Source organism: Drosophila teissieri, chromosome 2R (assembly GCF_016746235.2).
Source record: "Drosophila teissieri strain GT53w chromosome 2R, Prin_Dtei_1.1, whole genome shotgun sequence".
Lineage (NCBI taxonomy): Eukaryota > Metazoa > Arthropoda > Insecta > Diptera > Drosophilidae > Drosophila > Drosophila teissieri.
In genome coordinates this window covers 10,186,724-10,212,381 of record NC_053030.1, presented here as the reverse complement: position 1 = coordinate 10,212,381, position 25,658 = coordinate 10,186,724, and the positions used below count along the sequence as shown (strand labels likewise).

Sequence of the window (25,658 nt, the reverse complement as noted above, 5' to 3'; positions counted from 1 at the left end):
TAAAAGATACATACACATATACACAGGCAACCATAGGTACATACACACACACACAGACATACAAGTATAAACGTACACCTAAGGATATATAGTCAGCCCCCAAACTTGTATTTATTTGTATTTGTATATTTGCAGACGAGAGAGAAATCGTAGAAAAATCGTGAAAAACATCAAAGAGAAAGATGGAGCATATAATTACTATGAGTAGCAAATGGCGCATGCCATTCGCACAAATTATCGAACGAACACACGGTCTATCCATTCTATTGATTTCGTCTAACCCGAGTCTTATTAATTAATTAGTATTTGCTGTAAATAATTTTGCCTTCCTCTTTTTTATCTCACCGAATCTCTGTCTCTCTGTCTCTGTCTTTCTCACACTAATTTCGATTGTGTAGGAGGTCTAGTTTTAGCATAATTCCCCTTTTAATTTAACGAAAGTTTTCTTAACTACTTATAATAATTAATTATATATTATACGAATATATGATAAAGCGGAAAAAACAAGAAATTACACAAAAAAACAAGGAAAAAATGAAAACAAATACACAACTTAATATACACTGAAAACGAAACCCAAACATGCATTTTCTGATTTTACTTCGACTCTTTCACAAGATTACAGAATACTCCACTACTATACATATACATATGTATACTTTCTCTTCACAAAAACAACGACACCTGACAACACTCACCACAAGAACAACAAGTAAGTCAACTACACCTACACTCGCAGTAATTCAAATTCCAAATTATAACTTTCTCATGGATCTGCGACCACAATTTGTGCACTATTATATTTAGCCTTTTGAGTTTGCAATTCTGCTCACAGTTGTGGAGCAAACTAAGAACATATTTTCAAGGGCTTTTACATTCCCGCTGAAGAACACCTGAAGCCGCAAACTTTGAGATAATCCCAGGATCCGTGAATCCTTGTAATCCCTGGTAAGTCCCGACGGGCGACCTTAGCATCCGTAGTCCTTTGGCCACATGGAGCTCTTCACTTGGCGGTCAGACAAACTTTTCAACAAGGTCTAGAAACTAGTTTTACCCTTAAATTATTGCCCACGTAAAGTACACGAAAACAAGTCGGAGCACAAACGTCAACTCTAATGAAAGTAAATGTTTAATGTTTGAAGAGAGATTTTGAGGAAGGGGAGATTTTGAAATTGAAATTGACTCAGCTGATTAGCGGTCTGCGAACGGAAAGTAATAAATATATTTAAATGATTAATATCCACGTAAAAACTAAAAACGTACGAGTATAAATGTTAGTTGTGTTAGGTGTAGAACCGCAAGAGGTAATAACGAGTATATAATTTAACTGCTTTTGCTGAGCACAAAAGTGTCATCCATCGCCCAAGAATACTATTCAACAAGTACGAGTAAACTATATGTATTTGATGTATATCCGTGTTAGTACGCCTAGGATTATATTTGGAAGCCGCGCTTGAAAAGTTTGAGTACAAAGAGTGTGGCCAAAGACAATTTATCGAGGCATTGGAGGCTGCATGCAAGCCCAGAACAACGAGCACGAGCATTATTAAGCCGGAAAGAACAGACTTGGACCTAAAGTGACCTTCAATGGGCATCAGGTGTTGTACTAGTCATTGATTCGGGTCAGCTTTTTATGACCTTGCCACAAAAAGCCGCAACTCAATGTAGCCAACAACCAGAGCCACTGGTGCAATTCAACGCCACTTTAATTCCACTCTCAAGTGAACACATAACGCTGACCACTGAAAGCAAAAAGAAAACCATGAGAACTTTCTAACAACTTGATTTCCTAACACAGATATTTGAGAATGTTGAAGGGTCTTGCGTGCAAATTGCTGAAAATAAATTGTTGGTTGGGACAATTTGACCGGAAAACGGAGAAGAGCTTCACAGTGTTTTGCAATTTCAAGAAAACCAAACTTTATTGTTAAGTGGATTCAGTAATTTCAGGAATATTATAGCACAGACTTTGGGATCCGCTTTTTTCATTTTTTCCCTAAACATTTCAACTATTAAACACGTTGCGTAAGGCCCAGCTAACATGTTTTTAATTACTTTCAGCCAAGCGTACATTATAATTTCAACCTTAATTGAACCCATTAAGTATTCATGCAATTCATTACAATTACAAAATTATAAAACAACAACACAACCTCACACCCACACGAACACTCGCCAGCCCTAATAAATTATGTTCAATTGAAACAATTAGCGGGACAAATTATGACAAACAATTAGCATTAACAATTTTGCACTGTTGCACGTTTTATGTGATAAATAATTATACCAAATCAAAACGAAAAGCATAAATTACGAGTATATGTATTGAAATGCACCACAATTGCACTTACCTACAAATTATTAAGCGAGGACGAGGAACGAGGACACCTGACCTCCAAACTCGCATTAGAGCCTGATTAATTAGTGATTATATTTTGTGTGCATCGCTGTTTGTAGAAATCGCACGAATCAGCACAAAAGATACTCCGAGCAGTGGGGAAACCAATCCCATCCAGCTGCTTCGGATCGGATCGGATCGGATAGGATCGAGGAGCAATCCCCGAGTTGGTTGGGCCAGCAGATCAGTCTTCCACGGCACCCAAATCCCGAATTTCAGACATCAGTTCACCCTGGTTTAGCTTTGGACGCACAGGGAGCACAGGTCCCAATCCCAGACATCAGGAATGGCCACTTTTAATGGAATCAAAAGAGTATTTTCGAGCTATAAACATAAGTAGTCACAAGTACCTTAATGCAAATCGAGATGTTATGTACGAGTATGTGGAGGAGGCTTCGGGGAGTTGGGACTTCCGAGGGCCACGCCCGCTCCACCACAAGGACATGCATTCCCTAATACATGCACACAATCAAGGCTTAAAAGCAATCCGTCCTCAATCGACACTTTTGAGCGGAATCTCCACCAAACACTCAAGCAGGCCGAAGAGTTCGACTCTAACGTTTACATTAGGTCTAAACTATCCGCACACTCGCCCCCAACCACGACCACGCCCCCATGCCCCCCATCCCACGCACTCACTCACACAGGCGCACATGCACACCTGCACACCTGCACGCACGCTCACACACACACTGACAAGCAAATGCACTTAAATTGTAAATGTTGTGATTATATAGCACCGCCTCAAAGTATGCACCAAATTTTTGTAAAATGTATTTTTGCACTATTTTTAAATGCACAGTGAACAGCTATCAGCCCAGTTGAAACTAAATTAAACTAAATGTAAACGTATTTTACCTAAATTAGTTCATAAACGTTGAATAAAAAAATATAACTAACCGCCTGGAGAGGGGTTTTCCTGTAACGTTCTTATGTTAACTTAAACCAAAAGTCAAGAAAAGTCTGCGAAACATTTTTTTCAATCGATATGCAATGTAAATACAGAACAAGAGGATTGCTATAGCGAAGTCTAAGTAATTTAGAAATTGTCACTATGTAAATAGACCAAAACCGAACAAAAACAGAAGCAAACAGGACGAACAGGACATCACAGATGAGAACAGAACAGAGCAGAACCGAACCGAACGACCGAACAGGACGAGGATGTAGGATGTAGGATGATGAAGGACAAACGATGAAGGATGAGGCGACAAAGAAAGACGTTTTTAACTTTAATTAGAAAGTGTTTTATGTATTATGTACGTACGAGTATGGTAGCCCACACAGGAAGTCCTACTAATAATTTCTAAGCCATTTAACTTGTAAATTATTATGGTTATAAATGTATAATGTAAATGAAAGCGAGTCGGGTGCGGAATATACATATATATATATAGATGCGGGTGCTGCCCCACGGAGAATGACAACTGCGGCACGAACTACCGGCTATATAGATGTGAACATGTACATCTGTGTGGTCATGGTTACAAATGAAACCTACTTCAGTTTGCCTACGAGTCGAAATACTACACATAGTATTTACATAGATACATAATAGCAGATAAATATCTCCAGCTGGTGAAGCAAAAACCGGATTCGAGTTCAAGCAAAAAATGCCCTAAAACAAATAGAAACCGAACGAAACAAAAAACGATACCATTATTATTATTGAAATTTAATTATATGCGTTTGCGGCATAAGGAACAAATGTATTACCAACCAAATCTCTATATATACACAACAAACTAATTTATGAGATTATATATATACATATGACAGCAACAGAAGTATATGTAAAATTAAATAAAAACGAAGCCTCAGTCAGTATAAAAAGCCCCATGTATTATTTGCACTCATTCGGAATTGAACGCCCAATTGTGGCAATTGGCAATGGGAAAAACAATTTTATATCCAGCATCAGGTAAATTCGCAGTGTGCATTTCCCATCATTTCTCTGATCTTACAGCAATTACGGATTCGTTGTCTGTCATTATTTATAGAACGGCAATACTCGGCGCAAGTTTTCATGGTCAGCCATTTATATTTACTTCTTTAATGGGCTTTCGTTGTCTTAATTAGCCAATTTGGATTTAATAAACAACTTAGTAGTCACATTGAATGTGCTTTGGCTCTGGAAGCATTATTTATAGCACCATAGAAATTCAATTTAAAAGCCAACTTTGCAGGGCGAGTTTAAACAGTGAAAATATTATTATTGTGTGCCCTAGCTTTGTGAGTCTCTGATTAAGCTTTTTAATGCCGGTTTGAGCCAGCGTAAACTTTTGGGAGTTATGCGTGAATATTCAGCAGGTAAGCGGGTGTCGTAAATTTTAATTAGCGTTAGCCGAAAACTAATTTCATGTTAATAACAACAGCTACATCGTGGGCGGCCCCAAGGTCGTGAGCGTTTGAATTTGGGCGGTGGGCTGGATGGCCGTTACATTGCATCCGGGAGTACGCGACAAAGCCAATTTCGTGGCTGCCAATTTTCGCTTAATTAGATGGTTCCTCGTCTCCATTCGGCCTCAAGGAATTATCACCATCTTCGGAGGGAAAGAATGTGGCGGAACCGAACCTTTTATGACCGCCACGCATGGAAATAAAACGATGTTCCCGGGTGAAATAGGTTAAAGGTCAGGAGGGCACAGGAACCAAACAAAAAGCCTGTGAAATCGGGCTGTTGCTGCCTGACCTTTACTCCCATCCGCAGCTGCTTAATTAAGGTGTGACAAATGCAATCTGCAGGCCAGTTGAGCGTGCAATCAGCCAAAGGCCAATCCAGCTGGCTCATTAAAAGGGGATTTGGCCCAGTTAACACCCATACCCACACACACTCTAACACGGTTCAACACACACGACCTTCGAGTAGGCGCGATAAAACAAATGCAAAAGCCTAAAATGGCAGCTTGTGGCATTTGCCATTCGCCATTCGCCTTTCGCCTTCGCATCGCTGCTAAATAAATGGCTCTTAGGATCCAGCTGCAATTTGTTGCAGCCATGGGTAAGGGATGTGGCACATCGAATAGGGCACGTGGGATATGTAGGATGTGTGGGATGTATGATATTGGGTAGATAGATACTCGTATGTTAGATCGATAGATTGGATAACTGGAACGTGTCTCGCATCGGAGTCCGGATGCCGGAGGACCAGGGCAGGATTCCTCATCCAGCTGATTGCATTTCAGAAGTAAAACACCAAATTTTGCTAGGTTTGTTTGTGCCATTTCGCTGCCATTCGCCTGCGTGGATTATTTTTACATCAGGCCGGCAGTGGCTGGCATTGCCAAACGGTTTTTGGCCAACGGACAAACGGCCAACGATCGAACGGGCCAACACCCACTTTTTGGCCGGGAATCGTAGTCCCGCACTTTTGCACACTCTAATGCAAAATGTTGCGGTCTGTTTGCATTAAAGCTCCTCTTGCTCGGCTCTTGGCAATCGTCCTGGCTTGTCCTTGGCGTGCGGTTTCCCCTTCGATATCCCGGTGACAGCTGACACATGCATCCACTTCCACCTCTGGCGAAGGAGCTGCATGCCCAGGGCCGTTCTCCCTCCTCTGGACTGGACATTAACCCATTTCCCCCGAATACACGAATAAATTGTGACACGAAAAAAGAAAAACGCCTCGCTGACATCTCTTTGTGCCCGTCGCATAAAGTCTGTTGAAATCACCGGAATGCCGCGGGAAAATTTTCGTTTTCGTTGTCATTTTCAGCTTTTTTTTTTTGTTATTTCTGGCTGCTGCCTGCCCGCCATTTTTTACAGCCATTATATTAATATTAATGACCTGCGCCACGGATGTTGCTAAATATTTTGGAAGTTGCCTTTGTCTGACGGTCAAGCTGAAAAGCGCTCTGTAGTTTCTGGGCGAACATGACGTATGCGTGATATTCAAATTAGTCTTTGCAGCGAGTTAGAATCGTGGCTGGAAGTCAGCCACCATAACAGTCAATCAAAAAACCATCGTAACCCAGACTAATTTGCATTTTGATCCGGACTCCGGAGCTTCGGAGCTCTGGAGCTGCGGACTGCGGATCTGGGAAAACTCTGGTGAGAATCCGCAGAGCCATAGTTTCGCATTTGCACACACGTAATCATCAGAAGGATAGAAAATCCCCTTGTTTTTCCGCTGCAACTTTTCCCGCTGCCTTTGTAGTTTTAATGTTGGAACAGGATTAGACCCAAGGGCCAACTGGAAGCATTTCCCATCCTCGCAGCCCCCGGATTCCTGGTATTTGTTATTGTCATTGCTGTTGGCCCACAATGTAATTTGGTTTGGATTTTCACGACTTGTTGGCTTCTCTCCCCTCGCCGCTTTGCAATGGGAAATTTGCTTGAAATGTGCTGTTGTTGCCCCCAGTCGATGGTTTTTCGGTTTCCCAATTTATTTATTTCCAGGCACTTTGCTAGCTAGCTGCCCATTGTGTTGCTGGCACATTGCAATTTCCAAATACAATCGCACTGGATTTGGATGTGGCTGGTGATGCTGCTGCTCTTTTTGGAATGCTACTCTGACTGGGGGTTTGATTAAAGTCCAAAGGCAAACAAGCAATGAAAGTACTATACTATTATTCTTGCACTTTATTTATGTAAAGCAACTTGGGCGTCATGCTGATGCGAAGGCAATGTATAGATTGCACTTTCATTCTATGCAAATACTAGATATAGCTGCATAACAAATTTATTCCTGTTTGCCAAGTTCAACACTTAAAGAGGTATAGTTTTGCACTGCATAGTTTTGAGAGCATTTGAAAGCCGACTAGCACATGGATGCCCTTTATCTATTGTTTCAAATTCAGCTTTCAATTTAAATTGTTTGGATTAGCCGTCGTACACAACGTATGTACATTGAAAATGTGTTCCGGGGTATTTATTGTGTCAACACCAAGTGAACGAGATAGTAGCACCCACTAACCACTGCCCACCAGCCACTACCCACCAGCCACCACCCACCACGTGCCCCGATTTGGTTGCCCTGATTCTGATTCGGATTTCCCTGCCAGACAATGGGACGTCGGTAATGTCGCTAATGTCCCCGCGCCGCAACAGTAATTTAGATAGATATATAAATCGTGTGGCTGCTAATGTGCCAGCATTGTATTGTATTTGCTTAATTATTCCGGTCGATTTAAGCATTTAACTTTTGAAAGGAGCTGTCAAACTGTGATGTCAGTACGTCACCCCGACATCCCTGACATCCCTGACATCCCTGACATCCCGACAATACGAGCAATATTCCGCACACAAAAGCCAAAGAAGAATCGCACTAATCGCCGAGCATTTGGCCCGTGGGTGGATGACGTCTTAAAGTTGCTCCAACAGGTCTCCGGCTGATTGTTTACTTTTCACGCCGTGTATTAGCCATTGTTATGGTAAAGACTTTATAATAATTCAGCGCACAAAGTGCTGCAAATGTTTACATGTCCTCCCTCTCCTCCTCGTCATCGGCCACGCCCACCGCCTTGTCGGGATAGAATTTCCTGAGTATCCTGTTCACGTCGGGCACCAGTGCCTCGTACTCCAGTGGGAACTTGTCCCGCCGCGGCGGTCCCTTCTCCAGGCCAGACCACAGCAGGTGCTCCGAGGTGCGGGCGTTCTGCGAGAACGCTATCTCGAAGGCTCCGTCCCGGGGAACCTGGCGTCCGTTCCGGTTCTTCACCAGCTGGAACTTGCGCTCCGGAATCCGCTGCGTGAAGAACGAGCCACACTCGTCGGCCTTGGTCTGGAAAATGGGGCACTCGTACGTGTGCTCGACGTAGATCATGGATCGGTCCTTGGAGAAGTTCTCATCGGCGGCCCAGTCCACGTCCTTTTTCTTTTTTCCCGGTTTCTTGGGCGGCATTTTCGCAGAGTGTTCAGAATTTCGAATTTATTTTGTTAATAACCCAGGCCGATTGTGTTTCGAATGTTGACAATGCTACAACTCATAATTGCTTTGATTGATTGCTTTTTGGTCCTCTTATGATTCTTTGGCAAAGTGCTGTGCACCATAAATCTTCTTTCGTATATTAAAAGTGCGCAGCGATGTCCAGAATATTTTGGCTCTGCCTATTTTTAAAATGCATGACAATCCGAAAGAGTCAACAACTTTTGGGGGCACGCATACCAAAAAAGCGTGCAACAAGCATTCGTTGCTCGGTTGTTAATTTGGCTACATTGACTGACAACGCAGCCGCCTTTGAAAAAATTACAAAAAACGAATTTGAATAGATGCACAGACAACATTTGTTCATTATATATAGATTGGGGTATTTATATTCCTATATAGACGTCAATTTATGGCACTGTCTATATTCATGCAGAACGGCTACTCAACAAATTCTGTGCATAACAATAATATATTGTTGGAGACAAACATGCATAAACAATAAAGTGAAAACATAAAAATCGAGTATTTAAGCAAGTATCTTATATACGTATGCTGGGAAAGCCTTTCGCCGACTATCAGATATCCTTTACGAATTCCTTTTCATTTATCACAAATTGCGCTGATATTGAGTTGGTTCACAGTTCAAGATGAACATATGTATGTATATACAAATAAAATGCTTTCATTCCCATATAAAATGAAATTGCACAACATACAACTTGAAGTCCTCTAAAAGGGTTTCAAGGAAATTAAGTTGGCTCGAATTTAAGAGCAAACAAATGCTTCTTATATAATGTGCGCATTTTTAATTGGAATCATTTAAATTTTTATTTTGGAGCATAAACATGATTGCAACACTTTTATTTGCTTCATTTTATTGGTTGTCGGGACGAGATTGCAAATGGTCATTTATTGCATTTTATTTCCCGTTTCTCGTGGCTAAAGCTGAATGATTTTTTACCCACAGCTGCCCAGCTGCCCACACGTGGCCCGCATTTTCCTGAGCCCCATCCCCTCGATCTAGAGGGTCATGGTTTATTTATGCAATTTTCCAATTTTCCCAACATCGGCCCACAAATAAAACCGAATGAATGCATACAAAATGCAGCAAGAGCTGGAAATTTAAGGAAAAAAGATGCATATGAAAATGCAATTTGCAAATTAACAATAACGCGAATGTAAACAACAGTGACAATGACGTCACAGTGAAACACACAACAAAAACCTATTCGTTGGGTTAAGAATGCGACTTTTGGCGTGCACACATATTTATGCGCATAAACTGTCTACCTAAAATAGGGCCATTTTGAAGCAATATTCAGAACAGTATTCAAATGAGCCAAAAAGAATAGTTGAACAAATGTATCTGTACACTCGGAGTATCCGAATGTGGCTTTTCTGCTTTCCGCCGTGGAAAAATAATCATCGATGCTGCGCCTTCAGTGGGGCAGCGCCAAGAGCAACAAATTTAAATATATTTATTATTCTGAATCTCTGAATAGGCGCATATGTGTATCCCTCACACGCATGTCTGCACATACTTCAGATATATTTTTAAAAAATCAAAACGACATTTGCCTGCAGCATTTTGAAATACAACAGAACTTGACGTCGCAGTCGCAGTCGACGCCAACGCCGACGTCGACAGCGGCAGAGATCGGCGATCGGCGAGCGAAAATTTTCGGCGGCAGCGCCACTCGATCGCACCGCTTAGTGCCACGCCGTGTCTCAAAGCGCCCAGGCCACGGGCCCCAAACCATACCGAACCGTACCGCTTGAAAAGATATATATGCAACCAATCTGCAACTCGAGCAGCGGATATATTAAACGACAAGTCTACTAGAACTCCCCACTTCCTTTGGAAAGTGCGCGAAAAGCCCCATTTGCCGAACCAGCCCCACCACCCCCACCAGCATCCATCATGCAGGTCTTCGATAACAATATGGTAAGTGAAATCCAGCCTGCGGCAAAAAGCCATTTGTGGCCGTGTTTACGCAGGCCAAATTTATTGTCGCCACGTTCGTGTGCACCTTGTACCACACTTGGCCCTGTTAGCCCAGTTAGCTTAACCCAGAAATGCCAATACACAAACTCCAGTCTCGCGCAGCCACGCCCCTTTTGGCCGCAGAAAAGGATATTCCGCAGGAGCAGAACGGGGGGAGCAAGGAGACAGCCCAGTCAGGAAGTCATGCGGTGCTCAGAACGGGCCGCCAAATTAATTACAAAAATTCACTTAATGGCCGCGATCCAAGTGGGTCAACGTACGTGCGAGCCACTAGAAATTGAAACATGCAAAATGCTAAATGCAAAACTTAAGTGTTTCGCCAGAGACTTGTCAAAATTCTACCGCCTGTCTGACATTAAATGCATCTTAAATGGGTATAGTATGTCTACATTACAGTCGGATACTGATTTGCACAGTAAAAGTCTTGACATTGAGGCAAACGATTATGGACATTCCAGAATGGATTGGATTCTTTCCAACCGAAATTCACATTAAATACATTTTCGGAATGGCCAGAGCCAGAGCAAGAATATTTGCAACGCCAGAACTTTCCATTTTCCATATTCCATCCAATTCATTTGATTCGTCCGCATCATCTAAAAATAAATATCCATATCTTTATTAATAATAAAAATAAGCTTGGGGACATATACCGATTTCTTGGCAGCTGAGCGACCCCATTAAGTACATAAATCGTACATAAATCGTACACAGACACACATAAGTATAGACATATCTGAACCGGCGAGTGCATATATCCACATATACGTACATATGGATCGGATCGAAAGTGACGCCCATAGCCCATAGCCCATATGTAGGCCACTTACAGAATGCGGCATTAGTCACATGCTCGTACACTCACGTATCTGTGGCAACTAAGTCCCAGAATCGGTGGCAAGGTCGCCGGATGACGAAAGCAATCCGAAACATGACATGGTTGATTTCCTTTTGATATTCCAGACAGCACTAGGAGGTATAAATAGATCCGGCGATTTTACAAATCAGGCGCAGCAAAATAGTCGGAGGAGCTGAAATGGAATTGGTTTATTTTCAGGCCGAATAAATCAATTGGCTTCTGTATTTATGCAGATGCCACCATTTGATTATTTCGCACTGTCGTTGATTTATGGCCAATGGCCAAAAGGGGCGGCCAAGGGAGCCTCTTTCCCATTCATTTATTCATTCGCCACCCACTGCCACCCACTGCCACCCACTGCAACCCACTGCCGCCCAACGCCTCCCAGTTTCCCTCCCACCCACCAGCGAGCATTTTCCGGTGGCTTTCCCTCTTTTTCGAGAGTATTGTGCACGTCATGTGTAATTGCTATACGTCAATGTCAGTGTGTGGGTTAGCGTCTGATAAATGCAAGCATATGTTGGTGTAAGTGCTTGCGGTCGTTTCGGGATCCTGTGGCTGCAATTGGTTAGCTTTAATGAAATGGCTGATGATGTATTGTTGGCAAATATGTGCTCGACCATTTCATCAGCCACTGAAGGGGCACCAATACTGAGCAGAAGTATTATCGATTTCAAAGTGGGCCAGCCACAAATGCTGGAAATGCTGAAAATGCTGGCCCCTCGGAAGTCCTGAGTCAATAAATTGTACGGCTTGCAATTCACAAAAGACTCTCATCAGCTTTTGTTGATTGGCGGGCAACAGATTGCTGCTCAGAGTTTTCAAGCGAATTCGAACTAATCCAAATATAACTTCACAGCTTGCTTGGGAAATTCAGGAAAACTCGGGACACCTGTCAAGCAGAAGAAAACACATGATGCACTTCTGCGAATATGATTTTGCGCCATGGAAATAAAAACAAGAAGTGCGTGCAATAATTTGCATATTCGCCTTATTTATCGATCAAAACACAAACAAACAAGCTGCCGCAATTGTTTAACTATTTCCCAAACAAACAATGCGCAGCTATTTTGCCTGGCTATTTATAGAGCTGAAAACTGAAATGCTAATTCGCTGAAATGAAATGAATAATTAAATCGAGATATTTTCTATATTTTCTTTATTTTCTTTAGCGCCGCGCCTCGCGACGTGCCTCCTTGCGACGAGGATCCATATCGGCGCTGCCGCAGAAGTCGCACGAGATTCCCTGGGACATCTTCGAGCGACTCTTCATGCCCTTCCTGTTCTGCCAGGCGGCGGCCATCATCACGTCGCACCTGCTCCACGCCCTGGACATCTCCAGCATCTCGACCTTCGCCGTCTTCGTCTGGTTCGCCCTGGCCACCGTGGGAGCCGTGCTCTTCTACCACTTCGTCAAGGTACGTCGTCCCGCTCTGCAGGCTTTCTAATCCTCAATTCTGGTGGCAAACCGCAGAACGGATCGCACTGTCTTGGCCTGGGCTTGGGCTGAGGATTGGAATTGGGATTGGGATTGGGTTTGGGGTTTTCGGTTTCGGTTTCAGAGCCACGGGCGTCCATAAGTTCGGGGTTTCGTCTGCCGGGACTGGTCTTTCTTTTTGCCTTCCGTTTTGGCCGGGTACAAGTGCCAAGACAAAACCACAAGTGACGACGGAGGGTCTCAAATGCTAGGCAAAACAAATCAGTGGCACTAGGAATAGTTGTCGGGCCAGCAGAGAATCCATATCCACAAGGCGGCGGAAGGAGAGGGTCCTGCGGCAGGCACGTCGTCAACTTATGCTTAACCAGGCTGGAGGAGGAGGAGGAGGAGCAGTAAGAGGATGCACAGGAAACCCTTGACTATGGATTTGGCTTCGGATTTGCGTCTGGTATTTCAGAGCTTATACTGTGCCTGGCAGCCAGCCGGGAAATGAAAATGAAAACAAATAAATAAGCAGACCCACCAGCAGTCCTGGTGGGGAAACCCGAGCAGAACTTGCTGAAAGAAAAGGGTTTGGTAATGAATATAAATTCGCAAGTAGGAAAAATGTGGAGTCCTGATTCACTTGAAACCAACCGAAAATTGCCGGCAAGGAGCTATCTAGTAAATTGTTACTCATTTCAATCTAGTTTCGAACTTTCTTAGACTTGCCCAGACTTTAAGGTTTCTGCAGACAGTCAATCAGATTAAATTGCATTGTTCCTAGTCAGATTTTCTGAATCTTATGCCACTCACAAACAAAACAGCTTAGTTAACTTACGTATTTATTAAAATTAACTATCAATTAATGAACTCAGTTGAGCATTCACTGAATGCTCCTCGCAATCCGATTACCCAGGCGAAAATTTCCATTGTACACCAACTTTCCAGCCTTTCCTTTGTGCATAACTTAAGCCACGCAGTTGCCGAGTCATCGCCTTCCTGTAGTTTCAGTTGCTACCATGATTCGATATTAAATATTAAAAGCCTTGAGGGCTCTATTTCAACATCCTGTTCGCCGGCGCCTGCTCAATTAAACTTCTAAGCAGCTCAACCGAAATGCTCCTCAGGTCATGTGTGCCCCCATTGGATTATTTGCCCTAATATCCTCGCATTAACTGCGCACATTACCACAATGCGTATGCGTATACGCAAGGCCATCAAATCCAATTAAGTTATCTCTCGATTTCGCACCATTTGCTTCGATGCACATCCATGAGCATGGCATCGACGGAGTCGGCAGATAACTCAAATTTGCCTGCACTTTAATTAGCCTCCTTTGGAGGAGAGAACGAGCAGGACGAGCAGGATGAGCAGGAGGAGCGACACTGGCCATTTGCTGCCTGGCAATTACAGGTGGATAAGAGTTGCGAGTTCCGAGTTCCGTGGCCACCATCCGTGGCACGTAGACCTTCTCCTGCGTCCGTCCGCATCGCATTCGTATCCGTATCCGTATCGGACGGTCGGTGGACAGGGATGCAGGTGCCAGGATGGCATTGTCCTGGCAATTGCAGGCTGCTCGTGCCGCACTCAACGCGATGCGAAACCCGACATTAAGGTAATAAGCACGACGGCAGGATAATTAACAGCAACGGCAGCAGATGCAGTCCGCAAAACGGGGACACGAGGACACGGGGACACGAGGACTGGCGGCAGGACTCAGCTGTCTTGTTTCAACAAGGATTTGTCAAGGACAATGCAGTCCGCTTGCACGAAAATAGGAAAAACCAGTTAAGTGGACGATAATGAAATTAGCTGGTTACTGGGAGGACTTTTATCCGGCAGCTCTTACTATTGTCCTTGGAAATTTCTGAACAGGGTTTCTCAGAATAATTCTATTTAGTTTTATGATCAATGCAGTGTCTGGAATTTAACAAAGTAGCTATTCAATTAATTTCTTGAGAAAATCAAATGATTGTCTCAGTTTCCAAGTCAACTTATTCAGCTGCTTTGTTGCCCATTTCATCAGTGAATCCTTCGCGAAATCAACAATGGCTTGATCTTTCCATTTCCCAGAACTTGTAAGCACAAAACTCGCCCTTGCCTGTAACAAACATCTTAAGACAGGACCTTAAATGGCTGATATCACTGACATTCGATGGATTATTTGCATAACAACAATGTGAACGTCCTTCAGAAAGGAACTCGCCATCTATTTTTAGCCACGGCAACAGCACACCGCTCTTTTTTTGGGCGGAAACAAGAAGAGGGAAAGGACACGAGTATCCTTGCCTTTGATTAGCTTTTCGGCCTGGCCAGACCTCAGCTATTAGCCCGATTTCTGTTGTCTGCTGCTGTTTCGCATCAACATTTCCATTTACATGTGCGGAGTAGATAAAGTTATTGGAAACATTGGTGGACCCTTGGACACATTCTAGTAGTATGTACATATATGTTATAGAATTGGTTGCCATCGGCTGTTTGTCCTTGCACATCACGTTGTGCAATTCATCTTTATGGCACGACCATCGAATTAAATTACACGCACGCACACGAATTCGCAGCGATTCGGAGGATGTGAATTCGGGGCAGGATTGGGATGGGCGGCGATGGGTTGGATTGGGTTGGATTGGGCGGGCAACTGTTGACGCGACAGCACAAATTGGGTGCAATGAAATGTAAATGCGCAGCTAATGAAATGCTCACCGATGACGGCCACGCCCACGCCCACGCCCAGGACCACGCTCCCGCCCCCGTGGGAGTTACGTAATTCCCTTATTATGACCGCCTAAATTGCAGCTGCTAGGAGCAACTGCATCCGAGGATTGCAGACGACTGCCGGCTGACGGCACTGGATCCGCTCTGCAACGCAAATTACACCCAGCTTAATATGCATAATTAAGTCGACTACCCGCTCCTCGCCCACTCGATCCCATTCCACTCCATTTGCCCCATCTCTCCTGGGGGTCTGGGCGCTTTCCTCGGGCCAAGCGCAACAGTTTCCCGGAACAAGACACGAGATGGGCCATGGGCGATGGGCCATGGGTGATGTGCGATGGGTGATGGGCGATGGGTGATGGTAGTGGAAATGGAAATGGAAATGGGTGTGCGGCTTGTCAGCTGCCAGAAACAGTGTAAATAATTGAATTAATAGCTTCGTGTGAGCCACGCTAATGAGCAGTTGCTCAACATCAGCAACGCCCACTGCAACACGCCCCTCCACCCCCACCTCACTCCCCATGTCCTTCCCCACCGCAAACTCCACACCCAATCCCAATTTTGAAATGTAATTGAATGTACGGCAGTCGTGCCTGCTACTGTCCATCTCAGCCACGTGAATCCGCAGTTGGTCCACACGTTTTTCGGTTAGGACTAAGTGATGCCCAAGTCACCCAGATAGACGATGACGGATGTTTGAAAAGCAGTTGCAACACTGTAATAATGGCTTTCACCCTACATTTAATTATTTAAGAGCAATGGAAGTGCCATCATGAACAGCTTAAGTGCGCTTCTCTAAAACATAGATACATACATAGTCCTTGTTATTTCTCTTCTCTTAATAATGCTTTGTGACTAGTAAAATTAAATATAGATAATTAGGTAAAGATATGTCATGGAAAATGTTCATATATTGAACGCATTATTTCTTTGTATTTCTAAGGCAAACCCTTTGAAATGCCAACGTTTTTCCCAGTGTATGTGACAGTGGCATCTGCAACAATGTCCTGCTGCCCGGGTCCTGTTTATTACCCAGCAAACCATCTACTTAGCTCGCTAGGTCTTCGTACATTCCCACTGCCGCACACTTTGTCGCAGTTACAGCTCCATAAAACTTTGGCGGTAGACAAATTTAACGCTGATTCGTGTGTTGTGCACGGAGAAAAAAGTGGCGTAAGAACGGCTTTGTCAACGGGAGCGAGTGCATTCGCAATTAGGAAGTGGCGATGAAGTTGGTGCTGATGATGATGGTGATGATGATGGAGTGTGATGGCAAAGGAAGCCAGCAACTGGAAGCTGGATGTTGGCAACTGGCAACTGGGATCCCTGGACACCAAGCTGGGGACCACAGAAGGCTACATAAAGGACGGTTCTGTGCGCTCTCCAACGTTCGCTAGCAGGTCATAAAAACTCATTATGTGCGAAGTTGCGTTCGCTTGTTTTTGCCCATTGGTGGCCGTACTGTGTTCTCCTTTGTATCCAACGGATACACACATATGTATACTCGCACTCCGCCGTTTTCTGTTTCGGTTTTATGGTGTTGCGCGTGGCCTGTTGATTCACACACACGCACACCAGCGCTTAGCACTCTCACACACAATCACACACACAGACACACATAAATACACTGAGGACATTCAGAAATGGCAATGGCGTGCTCGGCCTGACAATGGCTGGAAATGAAGGACGCGGCAGATGGGAGCTTTGAGCTGTGAGCTGGGACATGGGACACTGGACATGGGATTCGAAAACGCGCAATGCGTTTCTTAGAATTGCACACCATTAAATCGCCTTGACAACTCGCGCTGCCTCCTGACCCCTGACCCCCGACCCCCGACCCCTGGAAAGTTCTTTCCTTGCTTTGCTGCGCACTTTAGTTAAATTAAAAACCAACTGCAGTCGAGGCAGCCGTGCATCCAGCGCGCATCGCACATCATGCTTCGGCAGCCGAAAGGTCGGAGGTCACCAAATGTGAGTGAATTGCGCACAAAGCGCCACACAATTGATTGGCAGCCCGGTCATTTTGCATTTTACGTTCTCAATTGTAGGACATAGTTTTCCTGCTACAGTCAAGAGCCTAGGCATTCATTAGCTCAAATGGATTTCCAACTAAATCATTTTGGAATCTAAACTACGAATCCTAACGTAGAAAATCCGAAAAGATCCGAGAAATGTGACAGTATCTACTCTTCTGCTATTATAAATAGTTGCCACAGAAAATATCGAAACATACAGAATTTTTCATGAAGCTATGGCACAATACTATAAGGTCAATAGACTGAACCACACCGCAATATGATTTGTTTTATTTTTACCCACTTATATTTTTAACAGCATTGACTTTCCTCTTCTTTTCCTCTTCCCCCTTCTGTTGTTCCGTTTTCTTTTAATAGCCTGGGAGTATAAATAGTAGCCTGCTCGCAATCCTGTTTCAGTCCTTGTTGTTTTCCTACTGCAGACCTGCTACACTATATTTTAATTAACAGCCATTGCCAGGGGCATCATTTTTCGACCGGATACAATGAGAATTTAAATACAGATAAATTTCCATACGGCAGGAGGGTGCTCCGTCTAATCCTTCGTTTAAACACCCGGCCCGAGATGTTGGCTAACAGGCTGAGCTGCCATAATGGCTGGCTTGGCACAAAGTCAAAGCTTTGCGTGTTGCCTGCTTCACACACACACACTAACGCACGAACGTGTCCTGGCACCCACACACACACAGAGCGTGCTCTGTATCTGTCCCACCAACACAGGCACACGTGGGGCGACAGGAAGAAGGGAAACAGGCTGCAAATTGGCCTAGGTCTCCTTGGGTACCACGCGTGGTATGCGCAATGCGAAAAGCCTTTAATGCCGATGCCGTGAAGTTGGCGGAGGTCCTGCGCCCGCCGCACGCCAACAGGATACCTCGTGCGTGTATCGGCGTGGATCGGCGATGGTGTGCAGGAAAGCAAAACACAGAAATGGTTTTTAACTTTCCGGTTAATTAATTTATTACAGCTTAATACGTTCAATGACTTTTGGCGCCCGTCTTTCTCTGTCATTTATGTTCGCCAACCGCCAGCCGCCCAGCGACCACCTCCGTTTTTTAGTTAATTTATACTTTTGTGGAGCGCCGTTGGCCCCTCGAGTTTTGGCCCCCATTTTCGCATTTTCCCACTTTCCCACTTTCCCTCTCTGTTGGCCGTATTTTATTCGCTGTCTATTTTTAGCCACTGATTTAATATGCGTGCATGCGTGTGCGTGCCTCTCTTTGTTTCGCATTTCTTGCTTTCTCCTTTTGGCCACATTTCGTCGCCTCGTTGTTCGTTGTTCACAAAGGATACCGCCCCGTGGGTGCGAGGGGCGTGCGGGGGGCAGATGCTCACCCAGAGTCCTGGGAATGGTGACACAGCGAGGACAATTTGTATGCGGTTTGTTTGCCATTTTTCACTTAGCCTCCATGCGACTCCCACTCCGCCGAAAATGCACCATTTCGCTTATGTAGATTTATTTGGGGCCTCTTGAGCGGTCAAGCGTGCCCCGTTTTCTTGAGAGGTTTATGCGTCTGCAAGGATAACGCAGGACACAGGAGGAGGTGGAGCGCAAACGACAATGGCCGGGGGATAAAAATAAGATAATAAAACCAGAGCCAGAACCAGAACCAGAACCAAAGCTCTGGCCACCGATAAGCGACCATCAGCCAGGCTCGTCGTCCGACATCGAAGGGGTTCAATAGTTCCTGGGCACGGAATGAAATCTGTTTACTTCGATACTCGTGCTATTTATTGCGAGCACTAATTCCGCCCCGGAAGTACAATAATAAAACTGGTTTATTATTTCACTTCCTGGTTATTTATTCAGTTTATGACTGGCCAGTCAAAGTTTGTCAATTACTAGTGCGCATTGGACCCAAATGGCGGAAATATCACCCGAGCGAAAATTTTTACTGTTTTGCAATTGAGATTCTGTAATGATTAATATACGTTTTTGAGCTACCTTATATACGTTTTATATAGTGTAGTATAGTATCAGATATTCGGATAAATCTCGACTCTAGCATTCTCTCTAGTTTTGCATTTAGTAATCAAAATAAATGCCTAAAAGTAGTTAAAAAGTTGAATAATCGTTTAAGAAATCCGACGACAGGCTGTCATTTAAAAACCCACCTATTGGACTAGCTTCCGGTCAACATATTTTCACAACCCACGCTGCCGCATTATCCTCGAAATAGGAAGCGGTGTTTTTCGCACCCCTGGACAGTCATAAATTTATTCACGCAAATGAAGGCACTGTTGGCATGTTCATGCGTCTGGGTCGGAGTCCTCCTATTGTTGTTTACATTTTACACTCGTAACTTTCAGCTCGCCCACGTTGCCACACGTGCCATGCCACCAGCAGCAGCAGATGGAGAAATGGGGTAAAGAGTTCCTCCAACACTTTCGCCGCTGCCCCATTATTTGATGGGGCTCGGAATTCCCTGCCACACAGAGGCCAGGTCTGCTGACTTAGAGCAGTTTGCACATTAACTTCCGCGCCGGAGACACAGAAGGCCCTTCGGCTTGGCCAGCATAATGCATTATATAAATATTACGCATACGCCGCGGTGTACGTAAGCCGAAACCGGAGCCGGATCCGGAGTCGGTGCCGGAGACGGAGCCGGAGGTAATGAGCGTACGGAAAGCAGCTGCAGGCGGCGAATCGCGTGCCCCGCGAACATTTATCATCGCCGTGGCTAAAAGTGCGCGTAAAAAGCTCCGCTTTTCGGGGCAACACAGCCGCAGATAGCACCTGCTGCTCCTGGTCAGCGAATAAATCTTCCACTTCCAGTTGCCTGCAATTAAAATGCAATAAAGGATGCATTTAAATTGCTAAAGCGCAAAGTACCGCCGAAGGATATTCTTCAGTACGTGTCTGTGTGTGGAAAGGGAAAGGGAAAGCGAAAGGAAGAGGGATCCTGGCACGCCTCCTTATTGACTTACTCGCTTCCAGTGCTCGGCATGCATTTCCGACCCAAGTGCTCAGTTAAACGGAATGTCTGACATGCACCTGCCACCCATGTGGCCTTCCTCCCCGCACCGCCCCGCCCCGTTCCGTTCCCGTTCACCCCAAACTTGCACCGCGCTCTATTTCGGGGTGCATGCAACTTGGGTTCTATTTCGGGACTGCTTTATAAAAACCGCAAGCCGTCGTGTTCGCCCAGAGGTGCGATGTCAGGCGCTGCACAAGGTGGCCAAATGGGCAGGTGGCAGCTGGCAGGTGGAAAGCGGAAAGTGGCAAGTGGCAAGTGGCAAGTGGCAGGTGGCAAGAGGCACGCGGTTGCGTCAAGGGGGGAGTGACTCTTTCATGCCTCGCACGTAGCCACTGCACTGTCGAAATTCCCTCTTTTTGTCGGTATCCTTGTTGAGCAGCAGGAGAAGCTGTTAAAACGACCCGCCAGAAGTGAACAAATGTTGAAACTGGGTGAATGGCCACCAGTCACATTCAGTGGGAGGATTTTTATGATGCACCCAGTAACCGTTGTCATTTCCAGCATTAAATGTCTGATTTTCACACTGTTCAAACTCAATCTGAATGTCATATCTGCTTTCAACCATTTTAAACAGCATAATTAACATCATTTACAGATCGGAATGCACAAATATACTCGGCTGATTTAAAAGTAATCCCGATTATTAAGTTTACTCTTATTGCGTTAAAAGATATTCAAGCACGTCTGTTCACCTCCTTGCCAAGCTGCATTATATACAATTTACTTCTGTGCGTGGACCTGAAACTTTTAATTGAACTGCCCTTTTTGAAAAGGTCAAAGCTTAAGCGCTCGGTAATTAAATGTTTTTCTTGCAAAAGTTATAACTGCTTTGATAATCGGGAAGCGTGGAAATACAGCAGCTTCCCTGCTTTCCTCTTTTTCCATCGCACTTCTTCTGAAGAAGCTGCCACAATTTCTGGTTTCCCCCAATGCACTTTAATAGACTCTAAACATTTAGCTGCTTGGGTTTCCTTATATTTTCGCTTTATTGCAGCTTTTTGCTGCGCTTTAATTGCTCAATTCCGTTAAGTCAGTTGCTGTTTTTAGTTGCAGCAAAAAAAGTTTAAAGTAATTTGTGCTGAACCGCAATAAATTGGGGTGGCAGGCTAAGGAACTCAGAACTCACGAAGAATGCTGCGTGCATTTTTAGTGCTAAAGTTGGCCCGAAGTTTGCATCAGCGTTGTAGTACGGGTACTATATCTAAAGTAGATTCCCGTAAAAACCGAAGGGACATAACTTGTGGGAAACTTTGACAGGATTCTGTGGCAGTTGGGGAGGGGTGGGGTGGTCTGCCAAAGCAGGGCGTGAAGAAGCCAAACGCCCACCGTCGAGTGTTTGTGTTTTTATTAACGCCAAACAACGGCCAACAGATTTCGATAAGCCAAACACTTATGGCCACAATAAAATGTCGGCCAGTCTTAATGGGTGTCAACAGCACGGCCAATAATAATACACCCGTGCTGGCCCGATTCCTCTTATTTTTTTCCACAATTTTACGAGCACTTTATAACAGTTTAATAGCCCCAACAATGAGTAGCCGTCCCACCCACCTCCTGCTCCTCCTTCGAACCCGATTGACGCACACTGGAGCCAACCCCACTCGAATCGAGGCGAACTACATACTCGTATATTGGGTAATGGCATGCTGGCTACGACACTATCCCCCCCCAGGATCCAGGATCCAGGAGACGGACCGAAAGAAAGTTGACTGACTGGAGCGCGTGTCTAAAGCGGATGTCCTAGTGAGCACACGTCTTCCTGTTCGCCCACTTCAACTTTCCATCAGCTCAGCTCCATCAGCAGCATCAGCGGCGGCGTCTCAAGCCGTGATGAACTTAAACAAATATCTGCGACAGCCAGCCCAGCACTCACACCCATCCACATCCCCATACCCATCTCCATCTCCATCTCCATTGCCATCCCCAGATGGGAGCCTTCCCACCCCAAGGACTCGTTCCGTTCAACGCCGGACTTTCGCTTTGAAATCGAAAGCAGGCCGCTCCTCGTGGGCGCGAACTCAAGGCGACTCAAAGCGACTCAAAGCGACTCAAACTCGACAAAGTTGCCAACTCGCGGACGTCTGAGCCCAGTTTGTGACACGACTTTTAAGTGAGCGGCCTTAAAGCCCACGGATGACGCCTCGGCTGGGCCAAAGGTGAAACTTCAGAGACCACACCCAACGAAAACTTGATACTCCATCTCAAAATCAAACAGAATGCCACGGCTCAATTGTCAGCTAATTGGCGCCATAATTATCGAACATTAATGGTCTGAAGAGTTGAACGTCCCAAAAGCAATACGTTCACCCTATGCTTCACAAGAGAAAATATATTTCGAATATTTATTTATTTATTTATTTGTAAGTTGTAGACAAAAGTTATAAACTCATGCTATAGACGGATTTTTGCCATAGCTGCTGGGGCATTTGACCGGACTTTTTCACTTCGAATATTTAATATTGTTTTTCTCCTCTATATGTTGAAAAAACGAATGTAATTATTAAGTAATTATATTAAAAAACTTGATTAAACTTAAAATTGCTAAACAAAGATTTAAGCTAAGTACAAAATCCCAAAACATGAATATGATTTTATTTTTTATATTAAGCTTTAGTTTATCAAACTCATTGCATATCACTGTTTCGTTGGGGAAACATTTCTTATTGAATTCGCTTGCTTATATAAATAAATTACATTTAATAAAACAAATTATACTGAACCAGAACATTTAATTTAACCATACTTAACCATTGTCGACCTCTCTCTTACTTACTTACAGGTTTCGGCTTCGGGCAAGGGCGTGCTAATCACTGGCTGCGAGGCTCCACTGGCCTGGTACTTGGCCAAGAAACTGGACGACCTGGGCTTCACCGTCTACGCAGGATTCAACACGCCCATCGAGGAGTCGGACGAGGCCAAGATTCTCAAGGAGGAGACCTCGGGACGCATGAAGCTGCTGCACTTGGACGTCACATCGGAGAAAACCGTAAGTCTACACGGGCGGCAGGTCCTGAGCTTTTAGCCGAGTTCACAACCAACTCCATTGCCTAGATCCTGGAAGCTGCCCGCTATGTGTCGCAGCACTTGCCCCACGGCGCCGAGGGATTGTGGTCCGTGGTGCACTGCGCCCACTGGATAGCTTTGGGTGAGCTCGAGTGGATTCCATTTGCCGTGCTTCGCAAGAGCTTGGACCTCAACCTTTTGGGTAAGTGGAGCGCCACTCTGCCACTCTTCCACTCTGGATGTGGGCTACAATTTGAGTTTTGAAACCGTTTCAGGTTCCGCCCGCCTCACCCAAATCTTCCTGCCCCTCGTCCGCCGAGCCCATGGTCGCGTCGTCTTCCTCACCTCCGGCCTGAACCGCGTGCCATCCCCCGTCCGGGGCATCCAGTGCGCCACCCAGGCGGCCGTGGACTGCTTCGCCGCCTGTCTGCGCCAGGAGATGCGCACCCGGGGCGTGGACGTGTCCGTGGTGGCTGCCGGAGAATTCGCGCCCGGCAACGGCTGGCTGAACGAGACCGAGCTGCGTGACCAGGTGAGGACAAAATAATGACCCCATTGCTCTGGGATGCAGCTACTAATGGTCTGCATTGGGAAAAATTAGACATCGATGGGGGACCATTTCAAACCAAACCCATATAACACCACATAAAACTTTACACGCGAAGTAAAATTTCGCAAGCAAGCCGAAAGTATACGTGAACATATATGTATTTCAGGACTTTTTTAACTAGATATTAAACAATTTTTTTATTTTACACCTTGAATCGTTAGTACAAACTTGTTAAGCCAGGAAAATATTCATATATTTATTTATATAAACAAAATATGGTTTACCACAAAACCATGACAGTTTTTTTCACGTGGATCAGCCTTTTCATACTTTTAGTTTTTTACGATACGAAATACGATAACTATTCCCGAGCAGCGGGGTCTGCTAAAACAGTTTGCGGAGAACTCATTAACTTGGCTTTAACCCATCTTTCCCCTGGCATATTTTCCGCAGGCCAAGCAAATGTGGAACCAGCTTTCCTCGGAGCAGAAGAAGACCTACGGCGAGGATTACTACGAGGCGGCCATGACATCGGTGGAGAAGTACTCCCGCCAGGTGAGACCCTCCTCCCTCTCTCCCTCCCCCTCCGTGTGTCCGGTGGCTAACGAGTGTTTAATCCGCACCTTCTCCCATAACAGGCGGCCGATATCCAGCCCACGCTGCGCGTCCTCATCGATGCCGTGACCAGGACCTTCCCCATGGCCCGCTACACCCCGGTGACATCCAGCGAGCGGCTGCAGATCTTCCTGGCCGAGCACCTGGCCCCCTCCCTCTACGAGTCGCTCTACGGGGAGCAGAAGAAGTTCGTCTACTGACCACATCCTCCGTCTGCCGTCCGCCGTCCAGCGCCCAGATAAGAGTCTCCATCGAAACGGCCCGATATTGTAATTTGGAAATTGTTATTCATTTATGATTTGCCCCGAAATCCATCTCCTGCTCCTTGGTGCGCGTGAAGGACATCCAGAAAGGAACTAAAGCCAGGAGCACTGTTCGAGGAGCTCCGGCAGTCGATGAGCATTTACGTCCTTCTCTCGATTATTCTCATGATTTTCCCCAAACGGAGGCGTCTGTCTGCATAATATTATTTTCTTTAGTTGCTAGAACGAATTGTATAACGATGAATGAATAAAATGAAAATGGAAACAATTGAAGGGTGTGCGCTTTCACTGGACCAAATAAGGGAATTTCCATTGAATTTGGAAAGTTAATACAACGGGAATATCAATGTGTATTTGCTTTTGAGGACTAAAGCAGTCGAATACCTCAAATGTTTATACAAACCAGAGCAGATTTAACTTAAATTAAGTTCCTGACCAATCAAAGACGACTTATCGCCTCACAATCCTCCTTCTCAAGTGCTTCTCCCTCGTTACGGGTATCTTTCGCAAGAAAGAAAGGATTTCTCGAATCCTGTTAATTGCTTTTGATTGACACTCGCCGAGTGCCCGGCCTTTGGTCCTGTCATTGCATTTAATGGGGCGATTTGTGAGACATCAAGCTGCATAAGCAAACGCCATCCCCCCGGAAAACGCCCCGGAAAACCCCTGGAAAACTAAGCTTAAGTGCAGTGGATGGCGAGCAGGAGCAGCAGAGCAGCGTAGAGTCAACCAAGTCGAATGACATGGCCGCCAAGGAGCACGAAGCACGGAGACGAGCTCGTAAAAATAAATTCAATACATTTTTAATGTGTTTGATTCAAAACAACAATGACATTTTCGCCGCAACGGAAGCCAAGGACATTCCGCGCGAAAAGGAGCTCAGGTGTTCCAGAGGATTCCCCGACCGAGCAATGAGCTGCTAAGGCAGCAGTAAGGAACACCAAGAA

General features: G+C 45.1%; 2 protein-coding genes across 2 annotated transcripts; one reads left to right on the top strand and one right to left on the bottom strand.

Annotated features, from left to right (window-relative positions):
- Positions 1-7,735: 7,735 nt before the first annotated feature.
- Positions 7,736-8,314, bottom strand: LOC122614297 (selenoprotein BthD). The gene has a single exon (XM_043788850.1). It carries the CDS (start codon positions 8,238-8,240, stop codon positions 7,815-7,817), a length of 426 nt encoding a protein of 141 aa, XP_043644785.1. The 5' UTR covers positions 8,241-8,314; the 3' UTR covers positions 7,736-7,814.
- Positions 8,315-9,980: 1,666 nt separating this feature from the next.
- Positions 9,981-24,984, top strand: LOC122613956 (D-beta-hydroxybutyrate dehydrogenase, mitochondrial). The gene is made up of 7 exons (XM_043788395.1): positions 9,981-10,212; positions 12,304-12,549; positions 23,060-23,266; positions 23,332-23,485; positions 23,559-23,815; positions 24,287-24,388; positions 24,472-24,984. Exons 1-7 carry the CDS (start codon positions 10,189-10,191, stop codon positions 24,646-24,648), a joined length of 1,167 nt encoding a protein of 388 aa, XP_043644330.1. The 5' UTR covers positions 9,981-10,188; the 3' UTR covers positions 24,649-24,984.
- Positions 24,985-25,658: the final 674 nt, after the last annotated feature.

Coding starts and splice junctions, on each gene's coding strand:
- LOC122614297 (XM_043788850.1), bottom strand. CDS start 8,240: ATGCCGCCCAAGAAACCGGGAAAAAAGAAAAAGGACGTGGACTGGGCC.
- LOC122613956 (XM_043788395.1), top strand. CDS start 10,189: ATGCAGGTCTTCGATAACAATATG. Junction 23,267..23,331: donor ACGTCACATCGGAGAAAACC/GTAAGTCTACAC, acceptor TCCATTGCCTAG/ATCCTGGAAGCTGCCCGCTA. Junction 23,486..23,558: donor CTTGGACCTCAACCTTTTGG/GTAAGTGGAGCG, acceptor AAACCGTTTCAG/GTTCCGCCCGCCTCACCCAA.